Below are 18,563 nucleotides of genomic sequence, written 5' to 3' on the forward strand. Positions count from 1 at the left end.
AAACAAACAAACAAAAATAAAACACTGTTTAGAGGACTTCTTTATAATTTTTCCGTCTTTTTTAGTCATGTTTTAAAGGGCTGACTCACATAAGTGCTTTTTTTCTTAACCCCAAGTGCTTAAAGCCACCTCTGAAAATTGCCATAAATTTCTTGACACATTTTATGGATTGTGAATTCTTGTTAGTGCCTTTAAAATGAACTGCTGTTGACACCTTTCCAACCAGAACAGTGAGCTTTTCATTTCCTGCTGCTGCTGTCCACTTTGACTCCAAGCTAGTCTGCTATTACTAAGGTCTACCAACAAGAGTATATAGGCCACAGAAATCACAATTTAAAAGAACTCCTCTCGTTGGAATTGAAGGTGATTTTTATGTAAAATTGTAAAATATTTGATATGTTTCTAAGTTTCCTCACTTGGTTTTTAGATTGGTGGAGTACCATTTATTTATACAGTATTTATAAAAATACTTCTATAGGCATAAAAATATACTAAGATAAAAATACTTAAAGGAAGTATTAGGGGACCAGGCACGGTGGCTCACAGCTATAATGCAAGCACTCTGGGAGGCCAAGGTGGATGAATCACTGGAGCCCAGAAATTTGGGACCAGCCTGGGCAACACAGCGGAAACCCATCTCTATAAAAAATTCAAAAATTAGCCAGGCCTGGTGGCACACACTTGTAATTCCAGTTATGTAAGGAAGGCTAAGGTGGGAGGATCACCTAAGCCCAGGAGGTTGAGGTTGCAGTGAGCCATGATTGCACCACTGGACTGCAGCCTGGGTGACAGAGTGAGACCTTGTCAAAAAACAAACGGAGGCCAGGCATGGTGACTCATGCCTGTAATCCCAGCACTTTGGGAGGCTGAGGTGGGCAGATCACAAGGTCAGGAGTTCGAGACCAGCCTGACCAACATGGTGAAACCCCATCTCACTAAAAATACAAAAATTAGCCGGGTGTGGGGTCACATGCCTGTAATCTCAGCTACTCAGGAGGCTGAGGCAAAAGAATCGCTTGAACCCCAGAGGCAGTGGTTGCAGTGAGCTGAGATCGCACCACTGCACTCCAGCCTGGGTGACAGAGCGACACTCTGTGTCAAAAAAAAAAAAAAAAAAAAAACAGAAGGAAGTATTAGGACATGAATATAAATTTTATAAAATTTGTGTTCACTTGAAGGATTTCATTTAAATCCCTTAATGTTTAAGGAAACTTTCTTTAAAATGATACAAATGTAAACTTCCCATAAATTTTTCTTCTTTGACATATAGAAATGTCCAGATACTATAGATGATTAAATTGAATTTAGGTAAGCATATGTCAAAAATAATGTATTCAACCTTTTTTTTTTTTTTTGAGACGGAGTTTCGTTCTTGTCACCTAGGCTGTAGTGCAATTGCGCGATCTCGGGTCACTGCAACCTCCACGTCCTCGATTCAAGTGATTCTCCTGCCTTAGCCCCCTGAGTAGCTGGGATTACAGGCGCCCACAACTATACTTGGCTAATTTTTATATTTTAAGAAAAGACCATGTTGGCCAAGCTGGTCTTGAACTGACCTCGGGTGCTCCGCCTGCCTCGGCCTCCCAAGGTGCTAGGATTACAGGTGTGAGCCACCACGTCCTGCCTTATTCAACCTTTTTTTAAAAATGCCTACTTGTTTGGTCCAGTGGTGCACACTTGTCCCAGCTACGTTGGAGGCTGAGGTGGGAGGATTGCTTGAGTCCCAGGAGTTCGCCTAACTTGGGCAATAAAACAAGACCCCAGCTTAAAAAAAATTAATATAAAAATAGATTTAAAATCCTTGTTTTTAAAATGCATTACGTTAAAAATAAATATGTCTTTGCTAAAGACCTTTAAAAATCTAAATCACTTGTGCTCCGGACACCAAGAAAAGTGACTATTTCCAAGGTTGAATTAATATTTTAATCTTATTTTCAGTTTTTAGGGAGATTTTAGGAGTATTGCTATGTATTTGGATGTAGGTTAGTGGTTTTTTAAGGCTCCTCCGAAGTTTTTGAGAGAGTAGATAAACAAGAAACCTTAATAAGTCCTTACTCTGCCCCTTATTAGCCTTGGGCAAGATACTTATCTCTGCATTTTCCTCCTTTTCTAAAATAGGAGTTTAGCTCCAGATGACCTTCCAAGTTATCTCTAAGCTATGAAATTGTGTCTTATTCAGTATTGTATTTAAAGCACATTAAGTGGCTTCAAATCACATTTTAAAGCTATTTTCAGCCATCATTTTTAATAGAGTCCTACAAAGGAACCAGTGTGACAGGCTGGGCAATATAGTGGGACACAATCTCTACAAAAAAAAAAAATAAATTGTAGTTAGCTGTGCATGGTGGCATGCATCTGTAGTCCCAGCTACTTGGGAAGCTGAGGTGGGAGGATCACTTTAGCCAGGAGATCAAGGCCTCAAGTGAGCCGTGATCACTACCACTGCACTCCAGCCTGGGTGACAAGAGTGTGACCTTATCTAAAAAAAACCCCACAAACCAAAAGTCAACGTGAGTTTTTTGTTTTTTGTTTTTTGTTTTTGTTTTGTTTTTTTTTTGAGGCAGAGTCTCGCTCTGTCGCCCAGGCTGGAGTGCAGTGGTGCACTCTCGGCTCTCTGCAACCTCCACCTCCCGGGTTCAAGCGATTCTCCTGCCTCAGCCTCCCAAGTAGCTGGGACTACAGGCGCCCACTACAACACCTGGCTAATTTTTTGTATTTTTATCAGAGACGAGGTTTCACTGTGTTGGCCAGGCTGATCTCGAACTCCTGACCTCGTGATCTGCCGGCCTCGGCCTCCCAAAGTGCTGAGATTATAGGCATGAGCCACCACACCCAGCCAATGTGAGATTATTAAATTCATATTGTTATATTAATTTCTTTTTTTTTTTTTTTTTGAGACTGAGTCTTGCTCTGTCACCAGGCTGGAGTACAGTGGCGCCATCTCGGCTCACTGCAACCTCTGCCTCCCAGGTTCAAGTGATTCTCCTGCCTTAGCCTTCCAAGTAGCTGGGACTAGAGGCGCGTGCCACCACGCCCAGCTAATTTTTGTATTTTTAGTAGAGACAAGGTTTCACCATGTTGGCCAGGATGGTCTCCTTCTCTTGACCTTGTGATCTGCCCGCCTCAGCCTCCCAAAGTGCTGGGATTACAGGTGTGAGCCACCGCGCCTGGCCTGTTATATTAATTTTAAGTGATAATATAGTCAAGCAGAGTACAGGATTGACCACTGTGTGCAAATCTTTGTGGTGAATCCTTCAGTTGTATATTACTCTATGTTGTAAAATTGTGTGACATACGTATTGTACACTGCACAAGTTTTCACATCACTTGTAAAACAGAAATTCTACAGTTCACTCAGAAGCCATAATGAAGAGGCATATGTAGGGAAAAGTTAAGGACAGGCAGTCACTCATGTTTTTTGTGAACTCTAGATATAAGAAAACTAATCAGAGTAATTGAGTACCAGGTAACTACTGATTTTAATGATAACAATATGGGTAATAAGGTGAATCAGGTGAACTTTTTTTTTATAAATTAACTTTGAGATAAGTTTAAGTTAACCCTTAGCTCAGGAAAGAGATCATTGGTAAGTAAAGTACAAGTTACTAGAAGGATATTAAAAAGTATTTGACACAGGAACAATAGAGCTACAGATGGTGTCAGCTCAAACATATTCTAGGGAAAGAGGTAGTATATATGTTCAGAAGGTTCCATTCTTTTAATAATTATAATCCCAGTGTATTACTAAAGGAAATATAACTACTCTTTTTCGTCTGTTTTTTTCTTAACATGTAATTTCTTTACATTTTCATTTCTTCTGGTTTTTTCTCAACATGTAATTTCTTTACATTTTCATTTCCTCAGTGAATATAATCCATAAACCAGTTTAAGCTAAAGTAAGCCATGAGCCAGTGATCTTCTGATTTTGGCGTTAATTGAGATAAATGTGATATTCCTTTTTTTTTTTTTTTTTTTTTCTTTTTTTTTGAGACAGAGTCTCACTCTGTCGCCCAGGCTGGAGTGCAGTGGCGCAATCTCGGCTCACTGCAAGCTCCGCCTCCCGGATTCACGCCATTCTCCTGCCTCAGCCTCTCCGAGTAGCTGGGACTACAGGCGCCCGCCACCACGCCCGGCTAATTTTTTTGTATTTTTAGTAGAGATGGGGTTTCACCGTGGTCTCGATCTCCTGACCTCGTGATCCGCCCACCTCGGCCTCCCCAAGTGCTGGGATTACAAGCGTGAGCCACCGCACCCGGCCTGTGATATTCCATTTGTTAAAAGTACAGATGTTGGGACATTACCACAAACCTACTGAACCAGAATTTGTGAATGTGAGGTTATAGCATCAGCCATCTCCCAGGTGGTTTTTGAGAACCACTGTTTTTTTTTGTTGTTTTTTTTGGTTTTTTTTTTTGAGACAGGGTCTCGCTTGGTTGCCCAGGGTGGAGTGCAGTGGCACGGTCACAGCTCACTGCAGCCTCGACCTCCTAGGCTCAAGCGATCATCCCATCTCAGTCTCCCAAGTAGCTGGGACTACAGGCACACACCACCACACCCAGCTGATTTTTGAGTTTTTTGTAGAGATGGGGTTTTGCCATGTTGCCCAGACTAGTCTTGAACTCCTGAGCCTAAGCAATCCCCCAGCTTCAGATCCCCTCCCAAAGTGATCCCCTCTGCGTGATCCCCTCCCAAAGTGCTGGGGTTACAGATGTGAGCTACCACGTCTGGTTGAGAACTGTTCTAAGCAATAACCACTCACAAATTTTGAGCCAGTGTATTTACCATCACAAGTAAATATTTTAGAGTATTGATTTATTGATAAATCTGCTAGCTTGATTTGTCTGAATCATTTCATTAGTGCTCCTAAGTGAACTGATAAATTGGCCTAATAAGGTTGAGTGCATCAGATAATCCATTGCAATAACCAACATTGAGCACTCCTACAGATATGAAATTTATTCATTATCATAACTATTTTACCTAAGGTAAAATTAAGTGGCTCCAGTTACTTATCAGTTTTAAGAAAGAAGGCATCCAGATTGCACTATGTCTGTTGGAGGGCATTCTGTAAATATTGATGTTCCATTCAATGAAATATAAACCCTGTGAAGAATTTTACTTTTTAGTAGCACTTTTCTATCTTCTATATCATGGGAGAAAAAAAGCAAATACAAAAACCCCACCCTAAATAAGTAGTTTTTTTCTTATTCTATACCCAAGCCACGAGTTAGCTATTTTCATTGTTATTCATATAATGTTTCACCTAGTGTGTACCTGGGCAATCTGTTTTTTAACCACCTCTGAAGAAGTTCAAAAACAATTATATGAAGAGATAAACCAAGTTTTTGGAAATGGTCCTATTACTCCAGAGAAAATTGAGCAGCTCAGGTAAGAACACAATAAAAAGCGGAGATGATTATTAAAAGGTAAATTTGAACTGGTTTATCTAATTTAAAGCTATTGTTGCTATCTAGGAAAGCTACATATTTTTATAGGACTTAAAGTATTTATATGTAGATTTTATTAGGTAAATGAATCTGCTTTTTAAAATCATAAGGTTGTGTGGGAAATGTTTAACTTAGCCTGTGAAATAGTACTAATAAAGTCAAGCAAGTATGACACTCATACTTTGTTGATGGTAATAAAAAATAGTACAGCCACATTAGATAATAATATAGTAGGCTTGCCCGGGCGTGGTGGCTCACACCTGTAATCCCAGCACTTTGGGAGGCCAAGGTGGGTGGATCACTTAAGCCCAGTAGTTCAAGACCAGCTTGGGCAACACGGAAATGCAAAATATTGGCCAGATGTGCTGGGACATGCCTGTAGTCCAAGCTACTCAGGAGGCTTAGGTGGGAGGATCACCTCAGCTCAGGAGGTCGAGGCTACAGTGACTGCATCACTGCACTCCAGCCTGAGTTACAGAGCGAGACCCTGTCTCAAAAGAATAGAAAACAATATGGTAGGCTCTTAAAAAGTTCAACATACACTTATATGACCCAGCAGTTCCACTCCTTGGAATTTCATTCCAAGATAAATGAAAACATGACTACACAAAGACCTGTTTGCATATATTCATAGCAGTGTTATTCAAAATAGCCCCAAATTGGAAGTAGTTCACATGTTCAACTGGTAAATAGATAAACAAATTGTGGTATTACCATACCATAGAATACTACCAAGTGATAAAAAGGAACACCATATCAATACACACAGCAACACAGATGAATCTTAGTGATTTAAGTGAAAGAAGTGAAACATAAAATACTGGCTACTGTATGATTTCCTTTGTGTGAAATTCTAGAAAAGGCGAACTGTGGTGATAAGCATACTGTTGGGGGCTAAGAATGGGGAACAACTACAAAGGGGCATGAAGAAAATGAAACCGTCTTATATATTACTAGTGGTTGTAGTTACACAATTATATACAATTACTAAAATTCAAACTGTACGGGTAAAATGGGTTAATTTTATTGCATATAACTATACCTTAATTAAAATTTTTTTAAAATTGCAACTGTGACTGCTTCCAGGTTAGAAGTCTGAGACTGGGTAGCAAGCAACCCTACCTTGGAGCATAAAATCAACTATAGAAAAGATAGAGTGGCTGGGTGCAGTGGCCCACACCTGTAATCCCACCAATTTGGGAGGCCAAGGTGAGAGGATCACCTGAGGCCAGGAGTGCAAGACCAGCCAGAGCAACATGGCAAAACCCTATCTCTAAAAAAAAAAAATACAAAAAATTAGCCAGGAATGGTGGTACATGCCTGTAGTCCCAGCTACTCAGGAGGCTGATATAGGAGAATCACCTGAGCCCAGGAAGTCCAGGCTGCAGTGAGCCGTGATCACACCACTACACTCCATCCTGGTGACAGTGAGACCCTATCTCAAAAAAAAAGAAGATAACCACTGGAAAGAACTAGGAGGCTTTTAAATGTTGGAAGTTTTATTTATTACATTGACTATAACTATTATTTTAAAAGTAATACTAGTTGTCTTTTGAAGTTTTTATCATACAGAAGTGTATGAAGTAGAAGGTGAAGTTCGTTTGTAAATGTGCCCTTAAGCCCATAACAGTTGGGCTAGGTACAGTGACTCATGCTTATAATCCCAGCAATTTGGGAGGCTGAGGCTGAGGATTGCTTGAGCCCAGGAGTTTGAGACCATTCACGGCAACATAGTGGGAGCCTGTCTCTACAAAATATTTAAAAATTAGCCAGATGTAAAAGCATGTGCCTATGATTACAACTACTAGGGAGGCTGAGGTGGGAGGATCGCTTGAGCTTGGGAGGTTGAGGCTGCAGCATGATAGAGTGTCACTGCACTCCAGCCTCGGCAACAGGGCAAGAACCTGTCTCATAAAAATAAATAAGTAAATAAATAATTTTTAAAAGTTTAAGCTCTCTAATACAGCTTATGAAGCATTTCAAAAGCTGGGCCTTGTGTACTCCCACCTTATCCTCACTTATGCCTCTTCATAGCTTTCAGTTTAGCTCTACTCAAAGTCTTTAGTTTCTTATCTCCTGTCCTGGCTTTTGCACAAACTATTCCTCTGTATAGATTCTCTTTTTTTCTCTTCTTTAGTTAAGTCCGGGTTTTGGTTTTTGGTTTTGGGGTGGAGTTTTTTTTATTGTGGGTGGTGGTTTGAGTTTTTTTTTTTTTAATGTTGTTGTTGCTTTGCAGGTTTCAGCCTGTGTTTATTTCTCTTTCTCTTTTTTTTTTTTTTTTCAGACACAGTCCCTCTCTGTCACCCAGGCAGGATTGCAGTGGCGCAATCTCAGCTCACTGCACCCTCCACCTCCTGGGTTCAAACGATTCTCATGCTGCAGCTTTCCAAGTAGTTGGATTACAGGCATGCACCACCACACCTAGCTAATTTTTGTATTTTTAGTAGACACAGGGTTTTACCATGTTGGCCAGGCTGGTCTTGAACTCCTGGCCTCAAGTGATCCACCCACCTCTGGCTCCCAAAATGCTGGGATTACAGACGTGAGCTACTGCGCCCAGCCCAGCCTGTGTTTATTTCTCTACAAAGCCCTTTCCTTAGAGTAGCTGCTCTTGCCTTATATTCCAGTAATACCCTGAACTTCCTTTATCATAACATGTGCTATGCTTAATTGTTCATCCTTTATGTCCTATCCAATCTGCCTCCCCACTGCCAACTAGATTCTGAACTCCTTTGATGGTGTATCTCTTGTTTATTGTTGTAGCTCAGTATCTAGCACAGTGCTTCACATTAGCAGGTACGTAATAAATATTTATACAGAGGAAAGGAAGGAAGAATGTTTCCCCTTTTGATTTTGTTGTTTTTGATGTTACAAACAATTAACACTTCTGTACTTACATCTTTACTAATATTTCCAAGTATTTCTGTATAATACGGTCCTAGAAGTGAGCTTCTAGTTGAAGGATGTATGCAGTAGGACAGTGGTTAAGATTTGAATCCTGTCAACACAACTTACCTGCTCTGTGATCTTAAATAACTGCCTCTGATTTTAATCTGTAAAATTAGAATAATAATAGCACCCATGGGTTTTTTGTAAGGATTCGATAAGATCCTGTATATAAAGTATTTAAGTGAACTGACTCATAGCAAGATTGCAATACATTTTAGTTTTTATTCTTCTCATTGTGATGTACACTTAAGAGTTTGATATATATTGCCAAATTATGCTTCTGAAAGGTTTTACCAGTTTATACTTCCACCAATTGGATATGAGAATGTCTTTTTCTCCATTTTTTTCTAGTAATATCTGCTCTCATTCTTTTTCATCTTTGTCAATCTGGCAAGTAAAAAAAAAAAAATGCTGCGATTGGCAATCTTTAAGTTGTTAATTAAGTTGAGTATCATTTCATATGTCTTCAGGCTATTTGTAAGTTTTTGTAAATTGCTTTTTGTATTCTCTGTCCCTGTTTCTATGGGGTTGTTGGATTATTTTAATTACTTTTAAAGAGGTTTTATACATTAAGGATATATTTACTGAAAATACTTTTCCTAGTTATCTTTAGAAATATATAAACAAAATGTTTCTCTACTTAGGTTATGTGTATTTTTCTTTATAATTTTCTGTTAGCTTCGTGCTAAAAATAAACTTTTTAAAAATTGTAGAAACATTATTCTGAGTTTTCTTGTTACTTTTAAAAGTGTTTTTATTTGTTGAAATCTTTATCTACCTAGAGTTATATACAGATTTATAACAAATCTTATAAAAATGTATTTATTTTAAAATTTATAAAATTGTTGCCGGGCGCGGTGGCTCACGCTTGTAATCCCAGCACTTTGGGAGGCTGAGGCGGGCGGATCACGAGGTCAGGAGATCGAGACCACGGTGAAACCCCGTCTCTACTAAAAATAAAAAAAAAATTAGCCAGGCGTGGTGGCGGGCGCCTGTAGTCCCAGCTACTCGGAGAGGCTGAGACAGGAGAATGGCATGAACCCGGGAGGCGGAGCTTGCAGTGAGCGGAGATCGCGCCACTGCACTCCAGCCTGGGCAACAGAGCGAGACTCCGCCTCAAAAAAAAAAAAAAAAAAAATTTATAAAATTTTAATCTTTATATACTTCTAATATATAATATATCTTTAAGGAGATAAGAATTATGATGGGACTATTTCAAGTTGGGAATGTTTGAGCAGTTGTTGAAGAACGTTTTTTAAATGTATGTATATTTCTAACTGCCTCCCAAAATAAACATCTTCAAAAAAATTTTTTTTAAAACAGATACTGTCAGCATGTGCTTTGTGAAACTGTTCGAACTGCCAAATTGACTCCAGTTTCTGCCCAGCTTCAAGATATTGAAGGAAAAATTGACCAATTTATTATTCCTAGAGAGGTAGAAAACATTTAATATGTTTAATTCATTCAGCTATTCTCAACTCTTTTGGTGTGTGTGTATATATATATATTTTAAACGGAGTTTTGCTCTTGTCACCCAGGCTGGAGTGCAATGGCGCGATCTTGGCTCACTGCAACCTCCACCTCCCAGGTTCAAGGGATTCTCCTTTCTCAGCCTCCTGAGTAGCGGGGATTACAGGCGCCCGCCACCACACCCAGCTAATTTTTGTATTTTTAGTAGAGACAGGGTTTCACCATCTTGGCCAAGCTGGTCTTGAACTCCTGACCTCAGGTGATCTGCCAACCTTGGCCTCCCAAAGTGCTGGGATTACACACATGAGCCACTGCACCCGGCCTGGTGTGTATTTTAAATTTGTTTAAAGTGGCAAATAAATGCTACCCATTATTAAAAGACAAAATTATTTTTAGTTACAAAATAATCTGTGCTTGTTTTAAAGTTCAAACAATATAAAAGTCTTCCTTCCCAAAAGGTACTACTGTTAGCAGTTTAGTATGTATTTTTATAGACCTGTTTCTGTGTATGTATATTACTCTGTGTATATATGTATAGAAACACACATATACATATGTATTAAACAGAATTTATATGTGAAAAGTTACTCTTTCTATATTGTTCTTTAATTTTCTTTTATTGAGTGTATCATGGCTATTAGTACACCTAGCACTTGATACAGATTTGACTCATTATTATTAATGGCTGCATAATATTCCATTGTGTGAATGTACCATAATTTATTTTTTAATTTAATTTTTTGAGACAGAGTATCACTCTGTCACCCATCCTGGAGTGCAGTCATGCAATCTTGGCTCACTGCAACCTCCGCCTGCCGAGTTCAAGTGATTCTCCTGCCTCAGCCTCCTGAGTAGCTGGGATTACAGGCTAGCGCCACAAGCCCTGGCTAATTTTTGTATTTTTAGTAGAGATGGGGTTTCACCATGTTGGCCAGGCTGGTCTCGAACTCCTGGCCTCAGGTGATCCACCTGCCTCCACCTCTCAACGTGCTGGGATTACAGGCATGAGCCACCATGCCCATCTAGCATAATTTATTTAAGCAGCCCCCACTAGTGGAAATTATGATTGACGTTATTTTTTTTAATTATATACTGGTACAGGTGTTGAGTAGAGTCTGAGACTCAGAGTTTTTGTGTCAAAGTCCATGTATATGTTCAGTTATTATTATTTTTAGACAGGGTCTTGCTCTGTTACCTAAGCTGGAGTGCAGTGGTGTGATTGCAGCCTCGACCTCCCAGGCTTAAGTGATCCTCCCACCTCAGCTTCCCAAGTAGCTGGACTAAATTTTTTTATTTTTTATAAAGACGGAGTCTCACTATGTTGTCCAGGCTGATATGGAACTCCTGGGTGCAAGTGATCCTCCTACCTCAGCCTCCCAAAGTGGTGAGATTATAGGCATTAGCCACTGCACTGGGCCATGTGTATGTTAAATTTAAAATGTTCTCTAAAAGGCATTTTATACTTTTAGCAACAATGTATGAGAATGTTTTTTTTTTTCTAAATCCTCACTGCCTCTGAATTTGAGTCTTATGTATATTTTATGAATCTTGCTTTTCTCTGATCATTGGAGAGATCGAACAAATTTTCATACATATATTAAGTTTGTATTTTTCTTTTGTGAATTCTGTCTATAACTTTCACTCATTTTTCTAGTGAGCTTATGTATATATTTTTGTATATTATACAAATTCTGTCAGTTATATAGCAAATAACTTTTACTGTTGCTTACTTTTTTTTGTTATTGTTTTTTAACTGGATGCAGATTTTTTTTTTTTAATACTTTAAGTTTTAGGGTACACGTGCACAACGTGCAGGTTTGTTACATATGTATACATGTGCCATGTTGGTGTGCTGCACCCATTAACTCGACATTTAACATTAGGTATATCTCCTAATGCTATCCCTCCCTGTTCCCTCCACCCCACAACAGGCCCCTGGTGTGTGATGTTCCCCTTCTTGTGTCCATGTGTTCTCATTGTTCAGTTCCCACCTATGAGTGAGAACATGCGGTATTTGGTTTTTTGTCCTTGCGATAGTTTGCTGAGAATGATGGTTTCCAGCTTCATCCATGTCCCTAGAAAGGACATGAACTCTGGATGCAGATTTTAAATTTTCATGTAGTTAAGTCTGTTATTCCTTTATAGTTTCTAGATTTTGTGACATGCTTAGGGAGGCCTTCCTTATTGTAAGATCACCAAAATAATCACTTGTGGTTTCTTCCATTATTTTAAAATTATTATTTTGTATTCAATATCCATATTAAAAGAAGTTTGAAATAAGTTGACTTTCTAGGAGTCATTTTATCTCTGTTAGTCCTTGACTAATTGGATTTTTTTTTTTCACAGACCCTCGTCCTTTATGCCCTTGGTGTGGTACTTCAAGATCCTAATACTTGGCCATCTCCACACAAGTATGAAATATTTGTCATTGTATTCGTGACTGTCAGTTTTTGTGTTTGCACGTTTTGCATTCCTTTCCTAAGTTTTGAGGAGAAAATTCAATATGTAGCAATGATACAACAAAAGAAAACTAGTGAATCCCCTTCTCTTTCTTTTGAGACAGGGTCTTACTCTGTCATCCAGGCTGGAATGTAGTAGTGCAATCACTTCTCACTGCAGCTTCGACCTCTCTGACTCAAGCCATCCTTCTGCGTCAGCCACCTAAGTAGCTAGGACCACAGGCACGCGCCGCCACGCCTGGTTCATTTTTGTACTTTTTGTAGAGATGGGGTTTCACCATGTTGCCCAGGCTGGTCTTGAACTCTTGAGCTCAAGCCATCCTCCCACCTCTGCCTCCCAAAGTGGTGGGATTACAGGCATGAACCACCAAGCCTGACTTGCATCCCCATTGTATCTTCTGTTCACTGCTTTTTCTCTTACCTGAATCTGCTATTTGCTACTCTTTGTCTCTTTTATTACTACTTTTATACTAAGTGAAAAGTAATTAACATCTGTTTTAAGAAAATGAAAGCAAGACGGCACCGTGGCTCATGCCTGTAATCCCCGCTCTTTGGGAGGCTGAAGCGGGCAGATCGCAAGATCATGAGTTCAAGACCAGCCTGGCTAACATAGTGAAACCCCGTCTCTAATAAAAATACAAAAATTAGCTGGGCGTGGTGGCGCATGCCTGTAATGCCAGCTACTTGGGAGGCTGAGGCAGGAGAATCACTTGAACCTGGAAGGCAGAGGTTGCAGTGAGCCAAGATCATGCCATTGCACTCCAGCCTGGGCAACAAGAGCAAGACACAAGACTCCGTCTCAAAAAAAAATTTTAAAAAAAGCAGAATTTCTTTTTTTTTTTTTTTTTTTTTTGAGATGGAGTCTCGCTCTGTCGCCCAGGCTGGAGTGCAGTGGTGCGATCTAGTGTCACTGCAAGCTCCGCCTCCCAGGTTCAAATAATTCTCCTGCCTCAGCCTCCTGAGTAGCTGGGACTACAGGCGCCCACCACCATGCCCGGCTAATTTTTTGTAGTTTTAGTAGAGACAGGGTTTCACCATGTTAGCCAGGATGGTCTTGATCTCCTGACCTCGTGATCCGCCCGCCTCAGCCTCCCAAAGTGCTAGGATTACAGCCACTGCGCCCGGCCCCCCCACCCTTTTTTTTTTCCAGTGCATTTTTCTGTTCTTTATTGCTTCTCTTTTTGCTTTTTTTAAATTTATTTTTTATTTCAATAGGTTTTTGGGGAACAGGTGGTATTTCTTTGGTGGTGATTTCTGAGATTTTGGTGTACCCGTCACCCAAGCAGTGTACACTGTACCCAATGTGTAGTCTTCTATCCCTCATCGCCCCACCCTTTCCCCCAAGTCCCTAAAGTCCATTGTATCATTCTTATGCCTTTACGTCCTCATACCTTAGCTCCCAAGAATTTCCCTTTTTAAAAAATTCAGAGTTTAAGTCATTTAAAAATACTTGTTTTTGCGAGGAATTTTTTTGTTCTGTGGTACGTGGGTTATTTGTTTTGTTTTTAATATATGCATATTTCTTCAGTGACTTTACAGAAATTCTATACAACAAAAAGTTTCTTAGGCCCCTCATTTCCCTGACTTTATTTTTTATTTTTATTGTTTCTTTAGAGACAGAGACAGGGTCATGCTCTGTCACTCAGGCTGGAGTGCAGTGATGTAAACACGGGCTCACTGCAGCCTCAACCTCCTGGGCTAGAGCAATGCTCCTACCTCACCCTCCAGAGTAACTGGAGCTATAGGTATACGCTACCACGCCTGGCTACTTTTTTTAAATTTTTAATTTATTTTTATTTTTATTTTTTTTGAGACAGAATCTCGCTGTGTTGCCAGGCTGGTCTTGGAATAAGCAAGACGCCATCTGTGAAAAATAATGGGCTGGGCACGATAACCTGTAATCCCAGCACTTTGGGAGGCCGAGGCGGGCGGATCACCTGAGGGTTTGAGACCAGCCTGACCAACATGGAGAAACCCCTTCTCTACTAAAAATACAAAATTAACCAGGTGTGGTGGCGTGTGCCTATAATCCCAGCTACTCAGGAGGCTGAGGCAGGAGAGGTGGAGGTTGTGGTGAGCCGAGATCATGCCATTGCACCCCAGCCTGGGTAACAAGAATGAAACTCCATCTCAAAAAAATAAAAAATAATGATAATAATCACACATATATAGAGTATGCATTTCATTCGCTTTAATCCAGATACCCTCCTAGAATTCAGTGGCTTAAGAGAAGCATCGTATATCTTTTCTTTTTAGACGGAGTCTCAATCTGTTGCCAGGCTGGAGTACAGTGGCGCAATCTTGGCTCACTGCAACCTCGGCCTCCCAGGTTCAAGTGATTCTCCTGCCTCAGCCTCCCGAGTAGCTGAGACTACAGGCATGCACCACCACGCCCAGCTAATTTTTATACTTTTAGTAGAGACAGGGTTTCACCATGTTACCCAGGATGGTCTCAATCTTTTGACCTTGTGATCCACCTGCCTCTGCTTCCCAAAGTGCTGGGATTACAGCCTTGAGCCACTGTGCCCAGCCTTTTAAAAAATTTTAATAGAGATGAGGTCTCACTATGTTGCCCAGGCTGGTCTCGAACTCCTGGGCTCAAGCGATCCTCCCACCTTGGCGTCCCAAAGTGCTAGGATTACAGGCGTGAGCCACTATGTCCAGCCTCTCTCACCTATTAATAAATCTGATGTAATATAATTGATAAACATAATTTTAAGGCTGGAGCCTCCAATTTTAAGACATAAATTTCAGTTGAAGAAGCAATATAAAATGTCTTACATATTGATAGGGTGGTCTCATGTAACAGGTCTTAAATTTAAATATTCATTATATGATTTTCTATGATTTATCCTTATAGTTCACAAAATAATATAAACTCGTGTAACAATCTTATACCTTGGTATTCTCGAGAAATATATTTTGCATCTATCATTTAGAAATAATAAAGTAGGCCGGGTGCCATGGCTCATACCTATAATCCCAGCACTTTGGGAGGCCAAGGCAGGTGGATCACAAGGTCAAGAGATCGAGACTATCCTGGCCAACATGGCGAAACCCCGTCTCTACTAAAAATAAAAAAATAAGCTGGGTGTGGTGGCGCGCACCTGTAGTCCCAGCTACTTGGGAGGCTGAGACAGGAGAATCGCTTGAACCTGGGATGTGGTGGTTGCAGTGAGCCGAGATCATGCCACTACACTCCAGCCTGGTGACAGAACAAGACTCCGTCTCAAAAAAATAAAATAAAAAAAAAGAGAGAAATAATAAAGTGCCAGTCTCAGTGGCTCACACACCTATAATCCCAGCACTTTGAGAGATTGAGGCAGGAGGATCGCTTGAGCCTAGGAGTTCAAGACCAGCCTGGGCAACATAGGGAGAACCTGTCTGTACAAAAAACTGTTAAAAGTAGCTGGGCCTGGTGGCACGTGTTTATAGTCACAGCTACTCAGGAAGCTGAGGTAGAAGGATAGTTTAAGTCCAGGAGCTCGAGGCTGCAGTGAGCCTTGATTGCACTGTTGCACTCCAGCCTGGGTGACAGAGCGAGACCCTGTCTCAAAAAATAGAATATGGTAAGAAACAGCAATAGACTAAATATATGTTAAATAATTTGGGAACATAAAAATAAGTGACATTTAAATATATAAATATAAATATAATGTAAGAGCGCTTTCTATTTTCAGTTGATTTTTAACTTTATTACATACTTGTGTTCTTTTCGTGTCAACATGTAAAATGCCAGTGGAGCTATATTGTGATTAACCTCAAATTTTCTTTGCAGGTTTGATCCAGATCGGTTTGATGATGAATTAGTAATGAAAACTTTTTCCTCACTTGGATTCTCAGGCACACAGGAGTGTCCAGAATTGAGGTGAATAATAGAATGCCAGACTCTGTTCTTAGAATTTTGATGATCACTGTTGCTGAGAATGGGCAATCTACATGATTAAAGTATAATTTTTTTATTATTATTGTACTTTAAGTTCTGGGGTTCGTGTGCAGAACGTGCAGGTTTAAAGTATAATTTTTAATAACTAATTGACTTTCTTCCTGACTAGGTTTGCATATATGGTGACCACAGTACTTCTTAGTGTATTGGTGAAGAGACTGCACCTACTTTCTGTGGAGGGACAAGTTATTGAAACAAAGTATGAACTGGTAACATCATCAAGGGAAGAAGCTTGGATCACTGTCTCAAAGAGATATTAAAATTTTATACATTTAAAATCATTGTTAAATTGGTTGAGGAAAACAACCATTTAAAAAAACTGTGTTGAATCCATTTATAAACCAGTATCACTTTGTAATATAAACACCTATTTGTACTTAATTTTGTAAATTTGGATTTTTATATATTTTCTTAATTCATTGTACACATTTGACTTACTGCATAGTATATTGATCATTTTAATGGGAAACTTTAGCTTTCTACTTTTTATTTTTGTTTTTTCACTTTTTATGCCATTATTTTTGTATTCTTTTTCTTAGTGTGAGCTCTAAAATCAATGTTCTTGAAGAAAGAAATTATTTTGCAGAAGCTGGGGAATCATGTTTGTTGAATATGCATAAAATAGAAACATAGGCTGGGCGCGGTGGCTCACACCTGTAATCCCTACACTTTGGGAGGCCGAGGCAGGTGGATCACCTGAGGTCCAGAGTTGAGACCAGCCTGGCCAACATGATGAAACCCCATCTCTACTAAAAATACAAAAAATTGGCTGGGAGTGGTGGCTCATGCCTGTAATCCCAGCACTTTGGGATGCTGAGGCGGGTGGATCACCTGAGGTCAGGAGTTCATGACCAGCCTGGCCAACAAGATGAAACCCTGTCTCTACTAAAAATATATAAAAAAAAATTGGCTGGGTGCGGTGGCTCACACCTGTAATCCCAGCACTTTGGGAGGCCGAGGCGGGTGGATCACCTGAGGTCCGAAGTTCAAGGCCAGCCTGGCCAACAGGATGAAATCCTGTCTCTACTAAAAATACAGAAAATTGGCCGGGTGCAGTAGCTCACACCTGTAATCCCAGTACTTTGGGAGACTGAGGCGGGTGGATCACCTGAGGTCAGGAATTCGAGATCAGCCTGGCCAACATGGTGAAGCCCCATCTCTACTAAAAAACACACACACAAAAATTAGCTGGTCATGGTGGCACATGCCTGTAATCCCAGCTACTCAGGAGGCTGAGGCAGGAGAATCGTTTGAACCTGGGAGGTGGAGCTTGCAGTGAGCTGAGATTGCACCCCTGCACTCCAGCCTGGGCCACAGAGCAAGACTCTGTCTCAGGAAAAACAAAAAAAAGATAAATGGACAAAAGACATGAACAAACAGCTTTTATAGGATAGCATGGCTAACAGACTTTTAGAAAAAGTGTTTAGTCTCACTAGTAAGTAACAAAATATTGGGGCAGGGCACAGTGGCTCGTGCCTATAATCCCAGAACTTTGGAAGGCCGAAGCTGGTGGATTGCTTGAGCCCAAGAGTTCGAGACCAGCCCAGGCAACATGGGGAGACCCTGCCTCTACAAATATACAAAAAAATTACTGGGCATGGTGGCACACACCTGTAGTCCCAGCTATTCTGGAGGCTGAGGTGGGTGGATCACTTGAGACCAGGAGAGGTCAAGGCTGCAGTGATCTGTGATCACACCACTGCACTCCAGCCTGGGCAACAGAGCAAAACCCTGTCTTTAAAAAAACAACAAACAAAAAAGCCCAGGCTCAGTGGCTCATGCCTATAATACTTTGGAAGGCCGAGGCAGGTGGATCAATTGAGGTCAGGTGTTCGAGACCAGCCAAGCCAACGTGGTGAAACCCCGTCTCTACTAAAAATAAAAAAAAAAAAAAATTAGCCAGGTGTGGTGGTGCACATTTGTAATCCCAGCTACTCAGGAGGCTGAGGCAGGATAATCGCTTGAACCCGGGAGGTGGAGGTTGCAGTGAGCTGGGATCGTGCCACTGTACTCCAGCCTGGGTGTCAAGAGTGAAATTCATTCTCAAAAAAAAAAAAGGAGGTGGGGGAAGCTATTTCAAGAATATTTTAAGTAGGCTGGGCACGGTAGCTCATGCCTGTTATCCTAACACTTTGGGAAGCTGACGTGGGCGGATCACAAGGTCAAGAGATTTGAGACTATCCTAGCCAACGTGGTGAAACCCCATCTCTACTAAAAATACAAAAAATTAGCTGGACATGCTGGCTTGCGCCTGTAGTCCCAGCTACTTGGGAGGCTGAGGCAGGAGAATCG

General features: G+C 40.5%; 1 protein-coding gene across 2 annotated transcripts in view; it reads left to right on the forward strand.

Moving 5' to 3' along the window:
• LOC100604025 (cytochrome P450 20A1) overlaps window positions 1-16,657 on the forward strand; it is a 59,179-nt gene extending 42,522 nt beyond the window's left edge. The window contains exons 9-13 of one of the 2 annotated variants that reach the window (XM_003253966.4): window positions 5,268-5,388; window positions 9,720-9,831; window positions 12,213-12,277; window positions 16,104-16,193; window positions 16,381-16,657. In XM_003253966.4, the coding sequence (XP_003254014.2) occupies window positions 5,268-5,388; window positions 9,720-9,831; window positions 12,213-12,277; window positions 16,104-16,193; window positions 16,381-16,531 (539 nt within the window). In that variant the 3' untranslated portion in view covers window positions 16,532-16,657. The remainder of the gene's footprint in view (window positions 1-5,267; window positions 5,389-9,719; window positions 9,832-12,212; window positions 12,278-16,103; window positions 16,194-16,380) is intronic. The other variant, XR_004027823.1, reaches the window with a different exon arrangement.
• Window positions 16,658-18,563: the final 1,906 nt, after the last annotated feature.

The sequence above is a fragment of the Nomascus leucogenys genome, chromosome 22a (genome assembly GCF_006542625.1).
Source record: "Nomascus leucogenys isolate Asia chromosome 22a, Asia_NLE_v1, whole genome shotgun sequence".
Lineage (NCBI taxonomy): Eukaryota > Metazoa > Chordata > Mammalia > Primates > Hylobatidae > Nomascus > Nomascus leucogenys.